We start from the raw sequence: 18,279 nt of genomic DNA, 5'->3' as shown, positions 1-18,279 counted from the left end.
AGTTGTGCACAAAGCTCAGAAAGCACAAGTTTGTTTAAAAAAAAATAGCACAGCCCCACCAAAAATATTTTTCACCAGCCGCCACTGCCCAACTGTCCATATGGATAAAGTTATCTTTGTTCAGTGTAAAATCAGGGTGACTTTCCATTGTGTAATGATGTTTAACATAAACAGAGCAAGTGCAATTTAAATAATGTTTGATTAATAAAGGATTAATTTGTGTTTAAATTAGACATAGGGAGAAATTAACCATTTAAAACAGTCTTTACCTTTCCTTCTGTGTTATAAAACTAAAACCACACTGTGAAGTCTGCCCCCGTCTCTCCCATCAACAGCCACAAACAAACTCACATGGCAGGCGTTCCTTTCTGCACATTTCCATCTGGACCCTGAGAAACGGTCACCTGCCAGGCTTCCCCGATTCCGCCGGATGTATCCGCTTGGCAACGCCACACCACTAATTACACTGATCCCAGTATGGGCCTTGAAATTCCCTTCTTGCTTGACAGAATTTTTCTGAGAGAGGCCCAAGCTTTTTCTCCCTCTTAATGTCTACAACCCATCTGTTGTTCTTTTATGGAGCTTTTACAGCCTTCAGTGGTAAATAATTTCCTTTTTGTCCCATATTTACAAACCCAAGTATGTTCTCACGTGAAATATGGAGTCAATTTGAATTTAGATGCCCTAGTTTTGTTAATATTGCGTGTAGCTGCTAAAACTATGACTCTATAACATTTTTTATTTTACAAACTTTAGCATCCAGAGTGAATCGTAGGAGAAACCAGCACCAACCGTGTCTTCTTCAGTGCCCACCTCTACAGTCTGCTCTCTGTCAGTCTCTCTGTGGTCACCATGTTGCGGTTTGGACGCTAACATTTGTGGACAGACTAAAACTATGCCACATCACTGCGACTTGTGGCCGCTGACCAGCGGCCGACCGGCCAGACCACAGAAAGTCTCACACTCGTGTAAACAGACAAAACTTGAAACACACCGTCACACAGGTCAGGTTGCAAATCTGAACATTTGAAGAATTTCCTGCTTTTGTGTAAATGAACAACAGAAGACTCAGACGGTGAAGTTTTTATTAAGTTATGATACATCATTTACATTGGGTCCATGAGTGCTACAGCTCTGTTTTGGGCTCTTCACCAGCCTGCTTCATATCCTGAAAGAAAGGGGAAATTTCATTAAATACTGTGTTTTTAAGGCTGTGTCCTGACATTGTTGCATCTATAAATAAAATCTATAAAGAAATTGTCACAAATGTGGTGATTCCCTGTTGTTTTTGTTTTACAGTTATAAGTTATTACAGCAGATATAATGTCACATTTCAGGATTCAAGCTGAAAACAAAAATTGGGAGGATTGGTACTGAGCAGTCTGATGTCCAATCTGACTTGTTGGTAGAAAAGACACAGCATGCACCCGTTTCCTAGAATAAAACTCAAGGGTACATTCTTCTAATCAATTCACTAAACAAACAAACAAACAAAAAACATAAGGAAGCTTGACTAATCTCTGACATGATTAGATGATCTGTGCATCGTTTTTGTATTCAGGCAAGTTCGGTATGTTTTTTGTTGGTTATAACTCTTATTAACCCATTTAAACCTGGAAATTTGCTGCTGTAATAATTACTTTAAAAACAATAAACATAAATAAAACAAAAAGGTAATAAAAGGAATACATTTCAAAAGAAAAAATAATTTTATGAATAAATAATAAAATTTTAAAACGACAAATAAAAACCAGAAAAAGGACAAACAGGATCATCCTCTATTTGTTTAAAGCCAGGGAGTTTTAAAGGACTCCCACTGCAAAAGCACAATCACCTTTCTTTTAAGTTTGTATCAGCGAGAAACTTCTGGTTATTTGACTTGAATGTTCTGGTGCTGTTGCATAAGATCAGGCTGGAGCCAGACCATTAAAAACTTAAAAATCTTAAAAATCCGTTCTGTAACAGACACGGATCAAGTGAAGATAAGCTAACACTGGTGCGTCTCTTTGTACCCGTTAAAAACCGATCTGCAGCCTTGTGAACCATCAGCATAAGGAAGACAGGTCAGTGACTTTACACAGTCAATATGAAACACCGTCTCCAAGAAAGAAGAAAACGGGAGCAGGACTTGACTTTGGCTAAAAGCCAGAGTTAAATGAACCCTGAACTGAGCTGATCTGTTTCTTTAAAGAGACAATGTGTAGTTTTTCCCTTTAATCTCTGGAAATATTCATGAAAATGTTGTTGAAAAAAATGATATGATGCCCAGTTGATTGGCGGTTTTGTGACAAAATTGGATTTCAAGTGACGGTGTGTATTTTTCCTGGCAATAGGGGGCGATAGATACCTAAATTGTTTCAAGCAAGCTGTAATTTTGTGTTGGAGTTAACCCCTTCTTTCCATCAGCCGTCAGCAGCATGTTACTGCAGCAGCACGTCTTGCTCGCGTAAGCTGCTGCTTGGCCCTTCCCACGAGAAGCAGCAGGGGATCCTCTTAGGTGTGTTCTTGCTGTGTCGTATCTCTAATTCCATGCTGTAGTTCTTTTTTAAAACACAGCAGTTTTGTTTACCTGTTTTCCCGCTACGTTTTGTTTGCGGCTGCAAACTTCCTCAGGCTGACGTCAGCCAGGGCCCAAAGAAAAAAGGCCTTTAGGGCCTAAAGCCTAAAGGGCTAAATGGATACAATTAAAATAAATCTGTGCTTTTGTTGTTTTTTGAGTGCAGTAGTTTTTACAATGACTGAAATTAACAATAAAAGTTTAAAAGACGATGTTTAGTTCAAAGACACCATTTATTTATGTTACTTGGTGATAAATCTCAGGATCTCACAGCATATCTGAATACATATAATGGAGTTTTGAATGTTGACTGAACTTTAAGACATCTTTTAATCCAAACACTAATTCTGGATCAGCATTCTTATTATGTAATCAGTCTGCACTGGTGCAGAGGTAGACAGTGGTGTGAAAAACTATTTGCCCCCTTCCTGATTTCTTATTCTTTTGCATGTTTGTCACACAAAATGTTTCTGATCATCAAACACATTTAACTATTAGTCAAAGATAACACAAGTAAACACAAAATGCAGTTTTGAAATGATGGATTTTATTATTTAGGGAGAGAACAAAATCCAAACCTACATTGCCCTGTGTGAAAATGTAATTGCCCCCTGAACCTAATAACTGCTTGGGCCTCCCTTAGCAGCAATAACTGCAATCAAGTGTTTGCGATAACTTGCTACGAGTCTTTTACAGCGCAATGGAGGAATTTTGGCCAACTCATCTTTGCAGAATTGTTGTAATTCAGCTTCATTTGAGGGTTTTCTAGCATGAACCACCTTATCAATAGGATTCAGGTCAGGACTTTGACTAGGCCACTCCAAAGTCTTCATTTTGTTGTTCTTCAGCCATTCTGAGGTGGATTTGCTGGTGTGTTTTGGGTCATTGTCCTGCTGCAGCACCCAAGATGGCTTCAGCTTTAATTGACGAACAGATGGCCGGACATTCTTCTTCAGGATGTTTTGGTAGACAGTAGAATTCATGGTTCCATTTATCACAGCAAGCCTTCCAGTTCCTGAAGCAGCAAAACAACCCCAGACCATCACACTACCACCACCATATTTTACGGTTGGTATGATGTTCTTTGTCTGAAATGCTGTGTTACTTCTACGCCAGATGTAACGGGACATTTGCCTTCCAAAAAGTTCTACTTTTGTCTCATCAGTCCACAAGGTATTTTCCCAAAAGTCTTGGCAATCACTGAGATGTTTCTTAGTAAAATTGAGACGAGCCCTAATGTTCTTTTTGCTTAACGGTGGTTTGCGTCTTGGAAATCTGCCATGGAGGCCATTTTTGCCCAGTCTCTTTCTGATGGTGGAGTCGTGAACCTTAATTGAGGCAAGTGAAGCCTGCACTTCTTTAGAAGTTGTCCTGGGGTCTTTTGTGACCTCTCGGATGAGTTGTCTCTGCGCTCTTGGGGTGATTTTGGTCGGCCGCCCACTCCTGGGTAGGTTCACCACTGTTCCATGTTGTTGCCATTTGTGGATAATGGCTCTCACTGTGGTTCGCTGGAGTCCCAAAGCTTTAGAAACGGCTTTATAACCTTTACCAGACTGATAGATCTCAAGTACTTTTGTTCTCATTTGTTCTTGAATTTCTTTGGATCTTGGCATGATGTCTAGCTTTTGAGGTGCTTTGGTCTACTTCTCTGTGTCAGGCAGCTCATATTTAAGTGATTTCTTGATTGAAACAGGTGTGGCAGTAATCAGGCTTGGGGGTGGCTACAGAAATTGAACTCAGGTGTGAAACACCACAGTTGGGTTATTTTTTAACAAGGGAGACAATTACTTTTTCACACGGGGCAACGTAGGTTTGGATTTTGTTCTCTCCCTAAATAATAAAAACCATCATTTCAAAACTGCATTTTGTGTTTACTTGTGTTATCTTTGACTAATGGTTAAATGTGTTTGATGATCAGAAACATTTTGTGTGACAAACATGCAAAAGAATAAGAAATCAGAAAGGGGCAAATAGTTTTTCACACCACTGTAGCTACAGCCTTCAGAGCCACAAACTCCGAGTCCAGTCTGCTACGCCCAGCTGTGTCAAAACAAAGATTTTCTCTCTGTTTTATTTGGCTCATACAGACGTTACAGCCACTGTCCCACCAGCTTAAAATGCTCTTTGTATTTTTGTTCGTCTGAGAATTTGATCCCTCTGTAACCCAGCAGGTTTCGTCTGTGGTTTCTTTATGATCACTGTAATGAACCAAGCAGAGCTCTAGAGGTAAAAAAGCTGACTGTTCTTTTTGTTACTTCTTTGATACGATTTATCTGTTAGACGTTATCCACCGAGTGTCCCGTGTGCTTAAAAAGCAGACAGAAATACAGAAAGGCAGTGACTTTGTGTTTATGATTCCTCACCTTTAGTTCTCCTTTTAGGAATGATTGACAGAATTCCCGCACACGTTCTGTGGAAATATCTCCGTCAGGTAGGAGCCACTTCATGTCTGAATCACCATCGTAGATCCCAACTCGGGGAAGGTCCTTTGACTTCAGGCCGAAGTAGTTCAGCGACTTAAAGTTGGACTTCACAGCTCCGTTGATCAGCACGAACAACAACTGGAACATATTTTTTAATTTAAATATCAGTTAGATCAGATCATCTCATGGCCAAATATTAGATTTTTACTCAGAAGCTTCATAGCCTGGATTTGGGGCTCCTGTCTTCTCACTCATAAGTTTTCTTTGTTTTTTTGTTTTTTTGCATTAAATATCTAATCACAACAATAGATAAATAATTTACCACACAGCAGCAAAATGAGAATCAACCCAATGAAATAACCAGAGTTTGATTATTAGTCTTTGTAAAATGTCCCATGTATTTACATGGAGTAGTGGGATTTCTGATATATTCTGCAACCAGCCACTAGGGGGTGTTTGGTTTATTTCTGCTTTGATGGCTTAATTATGTTGTTTTGTTTTTGTAATTAAAGATGTCAGCTGTCTGAAAACCTGAGAATGTCCAGCTTTTGATAAAAAAATGTAGTTTGAGAATCTCCTGCTGTGAATCAAGTTCATGAACATCTTCACCTTGCCTGTGAACTCGGGGGCCAGAGCTCCCAGTCGCTCCTTCAGCTCGGTATAATCTTTACTGCCCCTGTTGGCAAATAGCACGAGGTGCGTCTTCACGTCTGAGTTGAACAGACCTACAGCCGTCTGAGAGAGCCGGAGGACAAGAAACAGAATAAATGATGAAGGTGGAGAGGGCAGAACCTCTAAGGTTTCTCCTGATTTGATGGAGGTGGACCCACCACTTGGTTGTACTCTGTGATGTATCGAAGCTCGTTGATGGTGATGAAGTTCACAAGTCCATCAGTTTCCAGCTTCTTGGCCTCAGAAATAACAAGGTTCTCCTGATGGTTATCTGCCTGGATCACAGGAGACATCATTATTAGCATCTCCAACCAAATTTAGGAGGAGATCCAGAGTGGTGGTGATGGTGTGGAGTACCTTTCTGAAGAGGATGATGGTGTCTGAGGAGATGCTGTAGTCAACCCACACCTCGTTCACAGAGCAAATGGCTGCAGGAACCGATTCGACTTGCTTTGAAGCTTCTAGGAATTCACTGAAGCCTCGACTCTCTTCACTCTGAAACACACATTTCAGTTTCTTACTTTTTAACAATTCATGTGTTATGATGGTTTTGTACTTCATATTCCTTCCATCTGCTCTTGTTTTCCACAACAGCCTTACATAATAGTTTTATGTAACCTGACCGGGACTATCTGTGGTTGGACTAGAAACTCTTGGTTTAAAAAAGACAAAAATTAAAAATACCAAAGAGAGAAATTGGGACTGCCTCAAAGAGTGGTGAATCACTTCTATTTTTGAGGCATTTTATGAGCTCTGGCAATCCGATTTTTCCTTTTGAAGCCTCCGCGTGATCCTTCTCAGTGAGTCACAGCTCCAATATTTTGGTCTCCTGTTACCTTCACCACCCGGCTATTTGTTATCCTCACATGCTCCCTGCTCCTGTTCCACTCGCGATCCTGCTCCCTGCTTTTGTGATTGTTTACATGAAGATCAGTGGAGCCAATCCCACAAGACTTCACTTGCATATATGCACTTCCGGTCAAACTGGCCACCTCCCCCCGTGTGCAGAGTCTGGCCAAAGACAGCAGGCTACTGTCTGTCCTCCAAGAGCCGGCGCTGCCAAAGGCGTGGTGACAGGAACTATAGCCCTCTTCAGAACCTATTCGTGAAACCAGCATCACACAGATGTGTTGCAACATTCTGAGAATTTGATTGTTGATTTTTATTAGTGGTTTGAAACAGTGAAGCATGATGATGACAGACGTAGCATCTCAAAGTTTATTAAAGATAATTTTCAACATCCGGGTCTCTGACCTCCAGGAATCCAACGATCACCACTTCAGCAGAGTCGACGAAGGCTTTAGCAGCTTTGAGGTCGTTTAGCTTGATAAGACCAGAGTCTGAAAACAAAAGACACAAAATCCCTGTAAAAAAAACACAACCCGTAGCAGCTGTAAAGCTTCGTTTAGTCGTAACACTGTTAGGGTTGAAATAGCCCTGCAAATAGTCAACATCGCATGGACGTGCAGATCAGGTCTATATTGAGTCTGTTGATCCAGACCACGCCTGCAGGACGTCCAAACTAGGTTTTTGCACAGTGGGAAGAAATGATCCCAAATAAAATAAAGCCTTCTTTATTAACCTATTAAAAATGACATATCGTGCAAAACTCACCTTTAGCATCCTGTTGTGTTGCCATGTGGGTTTCCACTGTCTCTATAAACACTCTCAACATGAAAAACATTCATCCACCTGTTTTCTGCCCGTGTTTGGTTTTAGGAATTATCTGCCTTAAAAAAGCTGTTTCAAAAAGTTTGTGATGTCACAAAAAAATTGAATGAAACCACGTTTAAGAGAGAGCTACTTCAGGAGGTGCAGCGGCTCTAGTCTGAGCCCCTCTCAGATAATGGAGCTTCTAAGCTCATAGCAACCTGAGCATGGCATGGGTGGGTGTGGCCAGCTCCACCTTTTGTTAAGTGACAGAGCCCTAAAACGGATCATTCTGGAAGGTACTCAAAATCTCAAGTTAGGTGAGAGGGATTTAGAACTTCATGAATGTGTTTTGTATTGACCTTATAGTTATTAACAAAATGTAATAATTAAAAAAAAAGTCAGAATATGTACCCTTTGAACATGTGTTAACCAGTTTTCTTCAAAGGTTTTTGTGGCAACATTTGGTCATTAGGGTGAGTTTATGATGCTATGAATGACAAGAAGAGTCCACATCTCTTGGTTTTCATTATGGTAACAAAAACATTGCTAGTTCTTGAACTGGTTATAGAGGAGGACAGAAACACCATACATATATATATATATATATATATATATATATATATATATATATATATATATATATATATATATATATATATATATATTAGGGATGTAAGAAAATATCGATATGGCAATATATCGTGATATTTTTCCCAGCAATATTATATCTATATTCAAAAGCCGTGTATCGGAAATATCGATATGGCAATATATCGTGATATTTTTTCCTGCGATTATTACATCGATATTCAAAAGCCGTGTATCTAATTCCTGAAAGAATTTACATTTAAACATTTGTGTATTTTCTTTTCGTTTTGCGCAATTCAATCGCCACCCGCTAGTTGGCAGCAGTGTGCAGCGGGTTTTGTTTCCACCACTGAAATGTAAATCCCTCCATCATGGTTCAGATACCTCATGTTAAACATGTTACGTATCAGTTTGGACTGTTTATTGAACATTCTTACAATAAATTCAGTAAAAAAAATAGCTTGTAACATCTGACTGAATGTATCGCAATATATCGTGATATATCGTATCATCTCCCCTGTATCGTGATATGTATCGTATCGCCAGAATTTCAAAAATACACATCCCTAATATATATATATATAATCACAACTGCCTTAATTCTCCTTTCACAGTTATTTTGTTATTCCAACTCAAACTCACCAATGGCCTAACTTGTATTTGGCCAGCTGCTTGCTTTGTAAAAAATATTCAAATGAGCTTTGATGATTAAAGAATATAATGAAATAATATGCATCAACATATACAAGCCCAAATTACAACTGAGACCACAAAAGTTGGCAAGAACGCACCCATTAAATAATAAAATTATAATATCAGCACTTTTCACTCAGGTCAGACTGGATTATCCTCTTTTGTACATTTGGCCTGTGTGTAATTTCATAATCCATTACTTAGTTATTTTTTCACAGGCTAGTAAAAAATATGTTTTTACCTTACATGTTTATGTATTTTAAATCGTTAGAGTTCGCCACCAACACCTGCGAACTCTGATGATGGCTAGAGTCATTAGCCGGAACATGTTAGGTAAAAAAATATGTCTTTATTAACCTGTGTAAAAAGACTGGATTATGACCGGATGCCAAATCTGTTCTCTAGGGAAATATTTGGAAACGGACATAATTACAATTATTATTATTATTTTTTTTACTAAACTGAGAAATAAAACCCAAACAGTAATTTCATAAACAACACAATACTGTTCTTGGTGTTGGCAGAGTTGTGATGGTTTAAAGAATAAGAGACAACAGGAGGTCAGACTGATTCTTTACCTTTCTCTGTGGCAGCGACTGAAGACAGCAGGAAGGCTAAAAGCAGGGTGACCTGCATGTTTCTATGGTTCAGCTCACGTGGAGGAAACGAATCAAAGAGCAGTAAGGGAGAGGAAAAGCCCTAAAGATGTTTGGCTGTTTGTTCACAAACCGTCGGATGGTCTCCACTCAGCAGCTGGCTGGAGCTGCTTCCACCTCTCTGGGCTGTGTGGGAATCAGCCAGGTGATCCTGATAAGTTAGAGGGGAACTGATGTTGGACTACGTGTCACTGGGCCACACGGGACACGTTTACTGCAGTCTGAGGATCAGAGACTAAATGTCCTCATGCCTCCTGCTGCAGAAGCAACACATTCATGTGTCTGTGGTTTGATGCGGGCAATGAAAAGTGTTGTCTGGCTGCAGCAGCAAGGAAATAAAAGTATTTAAATTCTTTTCATCTAGAGAAGGACTAGATGGTAGCTGGCCTGCACTTTTATAGTTTCACCACATGATGGAAACAAAAGTCACGTATTCATTACCAGCGGTTAAAAATAGACAAGAGCGTTCATCTTTTTTCATTATTATCTAATAATGGTAACAAGATTTATATATATATATATATATATATATATATATATATATATATATATATATATATATTTATTATTCTCCTGTTACTGCACCAAACAAGTAAAACATAAAAACAAATCAACATTCACAAATTTGCTGCTTTTTTTGTGTTAAAATAAGTTAATATTTCCACAACATTATGTAGTCCCACAATAGCCACAATTATAAATAAATAAACTTTCATGAAAAACCTCAGAAACTAAACTTCTGATCAGAATCAGAAGGGTTTTATTGCCATATGTGCAAGAATCACAACATTAGGACATTTCTGTGGTACTTGGTGCAAGAAAAAAATAAATAAGTAAACATTTGTATTGAGAAATAAACACAATGAAATGCTAATTTATCTAAAATGATAATGATCCGTGTGGAAATGGGACAAGGATCATTTAACAAAACCATTTGGTGCAGACGTGTTTCTGTATTAACTGCACAAAACACAAAGATAAAGGAAGAAGATTTTCTAAAGTGTTACCGACCCAAAATAAAATCACATGTTCTGAGTTACTTCAATGAAAAGAACCAGGCTGATACCAAAACTGCTTTCAAAATAAAGCTAATAATCAATGTGGATTTTTACCATTGTTTTTATTCTAAACTAGATAAAAAGTTATTTAAACCTGCTTAAAATGTCCTGTAAGTTACACAAAATCCAATAAAATTTCTATTTTGTGTCACTGAAATGCAACCGTTGTTCTAAAGTGGATAAACGCTGAATCTAAGAACTTGGGTTTTCCTAAATTCTCCTTTTAAATTTAATAATTAGATCAGATAACCAGAAATAGAACCACACTAGGATGTGAAGCCATTTTTCACTGAATGATTAAAAAACATTCACTCCATATAGATGTGAGTCACCTCAGCTTTCTCATTGGTTATTAGTTCAGTTTGACGTTTAAAGGTAGTTGTTTTTTAGTTTGAGGAGTAATCCAAAGCCCACAGTCAGCAGCGTGGCTGATGATCTTTTATCATGTTCTCAAAATCTCATCACAACAAACTTCTCTTTTTATTTTATTCACAATTCATATTTCTGTGTAGATTTTCTAAATCAACCAAAAACTTCATCGAAAAGGCTGAAAAAGTATAAAACACATCAAACGTGTATGTAAAACGATAAAATCATTTTTTTTCTAAAAATGACCTTGTTACATTTGGGCGGAACATCATGAGAAGAATCTGAATCTGCAGTTAAACAAAAGTGGACGCGTCTCCAGTGTCCTCCAAGTGAAAGACACTAGTGATGTGTCGGTGGCGAACGAACCGGCTCTAAGAGCCGGCTCTTTGAAGAGAACGACGGGAGCCGGCTCGTCATTGGGAGCCGTCCCCTCCCCTCCCCCCTCCCCCCCTGCTTTGGTGAAAGCTACAGGCGATTGGTCAACATGTGTAACTGTGTGTCCAGACTGTCCACACACAGAGCAGTAGGGGCAGGGAAGAGGGAGGATCAGACTCAGACACACAGCAGAGCACATGTGGGAGGAGGGAGACGAGAGGGAATGAGGAGGAGGAAAAGGGCGAGCGAGAGGGAGGAGAGCGCGACGAAGACGGTGAGAAAATAAGCACCAACAGTCGGAAAGTGGAGATTTCTTAAAGTGTTCAGTTATTAAATCCATAGAAATGATCAATATTTGATATATTGCTTTTTTTACATTAATAAATCATTTTACATATAGTTTTGCATTATTTTGGTTATAAATGTACTCTACGCAACAGAAAATCTGAGGAGCCACTTGGGAGCCGAAAGAGCCGGCTCTTTTTGGTGAGCTGAGCCAAAAGAACCGGCTCTCTAAAAAGAACCCGAATTCCCATCACTAAAAGACACTCAATCGTTACATCTCAGTGTGAAGTGAATGATTTATAATTAAAAATAATTTTATTTTATTTTACCACTGATGACCCACAAACTGTTCTTTTTTGTTCATAAATCATGTTTTCCTGATAACTCAATGGCAAACTGCATGAGTAAAAAAAAATTAATGTTAAACTTTAATGACAAAATCCTGCAAAGTTAAAATCTCGCATCAGTTTTCCCGTTTCCCTGCGTGTGTCTTTGGCGCCACATACGAGACTGTTTTAGAAATTCCTGTTGACGGCGGCAGACAGTGTTGAGCTATAAGAAGGCTGACCCGTAAGCAGTAAAGTTGGTGTTTATAACATTCCACACACAGAAGCATGCTAGACGGTTAAAAAGGAAGCGATGGAGAACAGGAAGGACTGAAATAAATCAGACATTTTGGACTTGTGATAAATGTTAAACAGGTCCACAGAGGGCACTGTCCAGGGTGAAATTACAGAGACGGACTCATTTTGGTGCCACAGATAAACGAAGACGGGCTTGTACACTGCAAAAACTAATTTTCAAGAATATAAAAAACCTTTTTAGACAGTTAATCCTTTTTTTTTTGTAAAAACAAGCAACATGAAGTATTTTATCCTTTAAGTGAACTGTTGTTGCAGCTATCAAGTTTCCCGTCATGAAGTCCAAACTACAGTTGGACTATGTGGACCTCCAGGATTCTGGGCTTCCTGATGGACAGAATACGGTCTCTGGAGATATAAGCCTTGCTTTCAGAGTTTTACAACATTCCTAGGAGGGGAAATGACACTGAAATAAAATCAGCATCAATGCTGCTTATTTCCTTCTCCTTCCATTCTGCTTTTTCTAATTTTACAAATGTTAGTTGTTTGGTGATGTCCGCCAAAGTCATTCCCTACTGAGTTACAACCAGTCAGCGTGAAGTAGCCACAGGTCCTGCTCAGCGACTCTACCGGACCTTGCCAAGTACCTGTTCCAGCTCAGGTACTCCGTTGGTTCCTGAAAATGGAGAAGGGTTCTTTTGTCCGGCTCGCTGAAGTTCAATTCAAGTTTATTTATAAAGCGCCAAATCACGGAAAGAGGCGTCTCAAGGCACTTCACATAAACATTCCAATTCAGGTCAGTTCATTAAGCCAATCAGAAAAAATGTTTCCTATATAAGGAACCCAGCAAATTGCATCAAGTCACTGACTAGTGTCAGTGACTATACAGCAATCCTCATACTAAGCAAGCACAAAGCGACAGTGGAGAGGAAAACTCCCTTTTAACAGGAAGAAACCTCCAGAGAATCCTGGCTCAGTATAAGCAGCCATCCTCCACGACTCACTGGGGATGGAGAAGACAGAGCAGACACACACACAAACACACACACACACACACGCACGCATGCACACACACGCACGCACACGCACACACACACACACACACACACACACACACACACACGCACATGCACAAGTGGAGACACACGCACATGCTGCAAAGTTCCGTTTAATTATAGATCCACTAGGATAAATACAATAAAGTTTATCTTTCACCAAATAGAATATTTACTAAGACATCACAATATAACTATAGACACATTACTAGTCTTTGTGTGTGTGTGTGTGTGTGTGTGCGCGTGCATGCGTGCGTGTGTGTGTGTGTGTGTGTGTGTGTGTGTGTGTGTGTGTGTGTGTGTGTGTGTGTGTGTGCTCTGTCTTCTCGATCCCCAGTGAGTCGTGGAGGATGGCTGCTTATACTGAGCCAGGATTCTCTGGAGGTTTCTTCCTGTTAAAAGGGAGTTTTCCTCTCCACTGTCGCTGCATGCTTGCTTAGTATGAGGATTGCTGTATAGTCACTGACACTCGTCAGTGACTTGATGCAATTTGCTGGGTTCCTTATATAGGAAACATTATCTCTGATTGGCTTAATGAACTGTCCTGAATTTGGAATGTTTATTATGTGAAGTGCCTTGAGACGACTCTTGTCGTGATTTGGCGCTGTATAAATAAACTTGAATTGAATTGAATTCTGATGAAGTTACCCCACTGGAAACAACCCTATAAGGTCCTCCACCATGTTGTACAGACGAATGTGTCCTGAGCCCCCTGCTGTTCACACTACTCACATGTGATTGTTCTTTAAGACATCCTGGAAATCATTTTATGAAGATGCTGCAGTGGCTGATCTAGAACATTTTATAAGGGGTGGTCAAAGGAGGCTCAAAAGTTCTGGGAGTGCTGGACCTCCTCATTCTTCTGCTCTAAAAGACATTTACATCAGAATGTGGGCAAATGACACAATGATGGGCACAATGTAGTCAGCCAGTGAACTATTCACCTTCCTTCCTTCAGTCAGAAGATGGAGCAGCCATGTTGTCCCGATAGCAAGGCTGAGGAGCAGCTTCTCCCCTGAAGCTGTGAGCCTCGTGACCGCTTCTGTTTATAGGGTGACTTAAGCGTTTACTAATGACTTTAATGAGTTCATGTTTCTAGTGTCTCTAAAATGCTGTTAAATGATGATAATAAATGAATCAAAAGAAACTCCTACATTCTGTAATTAGGATGATTCAGCAACAAAATAATAAGCATTTGAGACAGTAGCAGGACTGAAAATAAACTAAAGATTAAAAGGCTTCACAAACTCAGCAAGAGCCCGGTGTCCCCATTCTGTCATCACTCCTTTAGAGCCCAGGCGAAGAACAGGTCACGTGATCAGAAGACAGAAGAAGGCGTTTTGTTGTTGTGTACGTCTGCTGTTAGGTCCAGGAGCTGCAGCATGTGTGGAGATCAGGCGTGTGTGTGAACACATGAATCAGATGGAAATGGAGGTGGAAACTGTCATTTCAGAAGAAAAAAAATGCATCAAAGTTAAAGCTGAATTATACGTTTGCATCTTGTCTTGAAATGATTAACGTCTCATCAGAGTTCTGATTCAACAGCTGTTTCCTAAATTATGTGTTCAGTACATCTTATTGTGAAATTTTAGTTGCAACTTTATTTTAATCACAATTTTGCTCAACAAACCAACAAGCAGACACAGTTCTGTTTTATTGAACATGGAGTGGAAATCCTTCACACATTGAATTTTACAAAAAAATCAGGGGAAACTTTAATTTTGTAGAATTGTAGCTAACGTTAGCTTCACGTTGACAGTTTACATCCAGACCTAATTTAGCTGTGAGTGTCATGTTCTGTGTCCTTGTAGCCCCCCCCCCCCCCCCCCCCCCCCCCCCCCGTTCCACTCGACAAAATCTAGGTTCCTGCTCATAAATGAGTTTTTATTTAGTCAGTCTCTTTTACTCAACTTTAAGCTTGGCGTTCTGCCTTGTTGGAGATTCACTCATCATCCTAATGAAAGGATTTTCTCATTTATTCAACCGCTCTTGCCTGAGTTGTTCTGGGTTCTGCATTTTGGGTCCAAACCTCCTGCTCTCAATGTGACAGTGAGATCAGTGATGCACCCCGAGGTGAGCAGATCACTGTTGATTGGATCGTAGCCAGGTTATCTGTTTATCTGTAATCCACCAATTCCACAGCTTCTAACCTTGTTATCACAACCTGTGCGTGTGTGTGTGTGTGTGTGTGTGTGTGTGTGTGTGTGTGTGTGTGTGTGTGTGTGTGTGTGTGTGTGTGTGTGTGTGTGTGTGAGAGAGAGTGAGTAATCCTCAGGCTCTGAGGTTCAGCTTCTTCTCTAAGCCTTCATGTCTCACACATCTTTTACAACTTACACGTGCAACGCTGATGACTGAAGAAAAATACAAAAAAAACCTGTTGAAAATAAAGTTTGCAGTTAATTATCTATGACACGCACACACACACACATGTACGTACGTATGTTTCTTCTTTGTCAATATACATGACATTTTTATTATATATACATTTTTATTAAACATTCAGAAGAACTAACATCTGATTTCACATGTGGGATCTGCACATTGTTGTTACGTCGTCTTGTGATTTATTCAATTCAATTCAATTCAAGTTTATTTATATAGCGCCAAATCACGACAAGAGTCGTCTCAAGGCACTTCACATAATAAACATTCCAATTCAGGTCAGTTCATTAAGCCAATCAGAAATAATGTTTCCTATATAAGGAACCCAGCAAATTGCATCATTTTACAAATGTTAGTTGTTTGGTGATGTCCGCAAAAGTCATTCCCTACTGAGTTACAACCAGTCAGCGTGAAGTAGCCACAGGTCCTGCTCAGCGACTCTACCGGACCTTGCCAAGTACCTGTTCCAGCTCAGGTACTCTGTTGGTTCCTGAAAATGGAGAAGGGTTCTTTTGTCCGGCTCGCTGAAGTTCAATTCAAGTTTCAATTCAAACTCAAACTCAAACAATTCAAAATAGCGCCAAATAACGACAAGAGTCGTCTCAAGGCACTTCACATAATAAACATTCCAATTCAGGTCAGTTCATTAAGCCAGTCAGAAATAATGTTTCCTATATAAGGAACCCAGCAAATTGCATTACAGCAATCCTCATACTAAGCAAGCATAAAGCGACAGTGGAGAGGAAAACTCCCCTTTAACAGGAAGAAACCTCCAGAGAATCCTGGCTCAGTATAAGCAGCCATCCTCCACGACTCACTGGGGATCGAGAAGACAGAGCAGGCAGACACACACACACACACACACACACACACACACACACACACACACACACACACACACACACACACACACACACACACACACACACACACACACACACACACACACACACACACACACACACACACACACACACACACACACACACACACACACACACACACACACACACACACACAAGTAATGTGTTTACAGTTATATTATGATGTCTTAGTAAATATTCTATTTGGTGAAAGATAAACTTTATTGTATTTATCCTAGTGGATCTATACGGAATCTATATGGATTCTCACTACGTATTTTGTCTGACATGCATTAATTATGCTCTGGGGATTTTAAACGTTGGGAGTGCTGGCATTAAGAGAGGAGGAAACCTTTACCGCGCACAAAATTACACAAGAAAACGAATAAAGCATCTGAAAGTTTTTTTTGTGAGCATTAATTGAAAGAATGAAAGTGGAGAACTTTAAATGAAAACATTTGACTGAGAAAGAAACAGCTACTATGTTTGTCTTCCTTGACCCATTTAGAGGAGTCTCAATCCTCTTAGATGGTTGGCTGTCAGCGAGTTTAGCCTCAGAGTCGCACCAGGACACAGGAAGAGAGCAGAAAATGAAAGGATGGCTTGTTTAGACCGTCCACTTTCTTTTGTTTTCAGACTGAGCATGTGCGTTTCAACAGAGAATGCAACATGTATGTGGAAATCCCCCACGTCAAACACGTCACATGTTGCAGAGAACACAGACACTTGTGAACACTTGTTCAGGTCAGCTCGGAGAAATCAATCAATAAAGATTATTTGCAAGACGAAAACAATTAAGATAAGCGTTAATCTTCCTGGGAATCAATGTCTCTGAACATTGGCTCCAACGTCAGACCGTTCAATACTAAAATAATCTGTAGTAAATGAATAGAGAGCTCTATGTCTGCGGTCTACAGGCTTCTATTAGCAGATTAAAGGTTGGAGTTGATGACAGGAATGTTAGAAAAACTTGAATGTGTTTGGTTTACTTTGAAGGGTTGCAGGAGAAATCCAAATGAATATTTACAATAAAACTCATAAATAATTTAAAATAGGCGTACCTGCCATTCTCCAACCTGGCTACGCCCCTCTGGAACCACTCAAGTGCATGCAAATGACTGGGGAGTGGTTTGTTTGTGTCCAAAAATACAAACCAGCCACATTATCAGTTAACAACGTATGGACAAACATGTAATGCATGTTTCCTACAGAGCAACGTGTGGTTGTAATCATATTCCATTCAATTCAAGTTTATTTATACAGCGCCAAATCACGACAAGAGTCGTCTCAAGTCACACAGTAAACATTCCAACACAGGCCAGTTTATCAAGCCAATCAGTAAAAAGTTTCCTATATAAGGAACCCAGCAAATTGCATTACAGCAATCGTCATACTAAGCAAGCATATAGCGACAGTGGAGAGGAAAACTCCCTTTTAACAGAAAGAAACCTCCAGAGGATCCTGGCCGCCATTACCATCTGCCACCACTCACTGGGGGTCCAGAAGACAGAGCACACACACACACACATGCACGCACGCACGCACACACACACACACACACACACACACACACACACACACACACACACACACACACACACACACACACACACACACACACACACACACACACACACACTCATACCAAGTAATGTTTCTATGGTTACATTGTGATTTCTTAGTAAATATTCTATTTGGTGAGGGATAAACTTTATTGTATTTATCCTAGTGTACGAGTAAACTAGCAGTAGCACATCCAACGTCAAGGAAAGTAAAAAGTTATTATCAGGAGAGGGAGAATGGTTACGTGGTTAGCAGCAGTGTGCTAGACGATAGCCCCCTCCATGAGGCTACCACAGCTCAGCAGAACATCAATGTAGCTTCTTCTGGGGAGAAAAACACTTAGAGAGAAAATAAAGTTAACAGCTGAAATAGCAGGAAAAAATAAAGTTAAAGAGCAGATTGTAGAAGAAAGTAGTAAAGTGTGAAAAGTGGTCAGTGTGTCCTCCAGCAGTCTAAGCCTATAGCAGCATAACTACAGAGATAACTGGATAATCTATCCTATTTAG

The 18,279-nt window shown here is 39.8% G+C and overlaps 1 protein-coding gene across 1 annotated transcript; it reads right to left on the bottom strand.

Annotated features, from left to right (window-relative positions):
• Window positions 1-350: 350 nt before the first annotated feature.
• Window positions 351-9,389, bottom strand: LOC107382203 (endoplasmic reticulum resident protein 27). The gene is made up of 7 exons (XM_015954251.3): window positions 9,165-9,389; window positions 6,907-6,992; window positions 6,010-6,147; window positions 5,811-5,927; window positions 5,590-5,715; window positions 4,921-5,118; window positions 351-1,168 (listed from the first exon to the last, which is right to left on the bottom strand). Exons 1-7 carry the CDS (start codon window positions 9,220-9,222, stop codon window positions 1,127-1,129), a joined length of 765 nt encoding a protein of 254 aa, XP_015809737.3. The 5' UTR covers window positions 9,223-9,389; the 3' UTR covers window positions 351-1,126.
• Window positions 9,390-18,279: the final 8,890 nt, after the last annotated feature.

Source organism: Nothobranchius furzeri, chromosome 7, assembly GCF_043380555.1.
Source record: "Nothobranchius furzeri strain GRZ-AD chromosome 7, NfurGRZ-RIMD1, whole genome shotgun sequence".
Classification (NCBI taxonomy): Eukaryota; Metazoa; Chordata; class Actinopteri; order Cyprinodontiformes; family Nothobranchiidae; genus Nothobranchius; species Nothobranchius furzeri.
The sequence above is the reverse complement of the archived record's forward strand: the minus strand, read 5'-3'. Positions and strand labels throughout refer to the sequence as shown.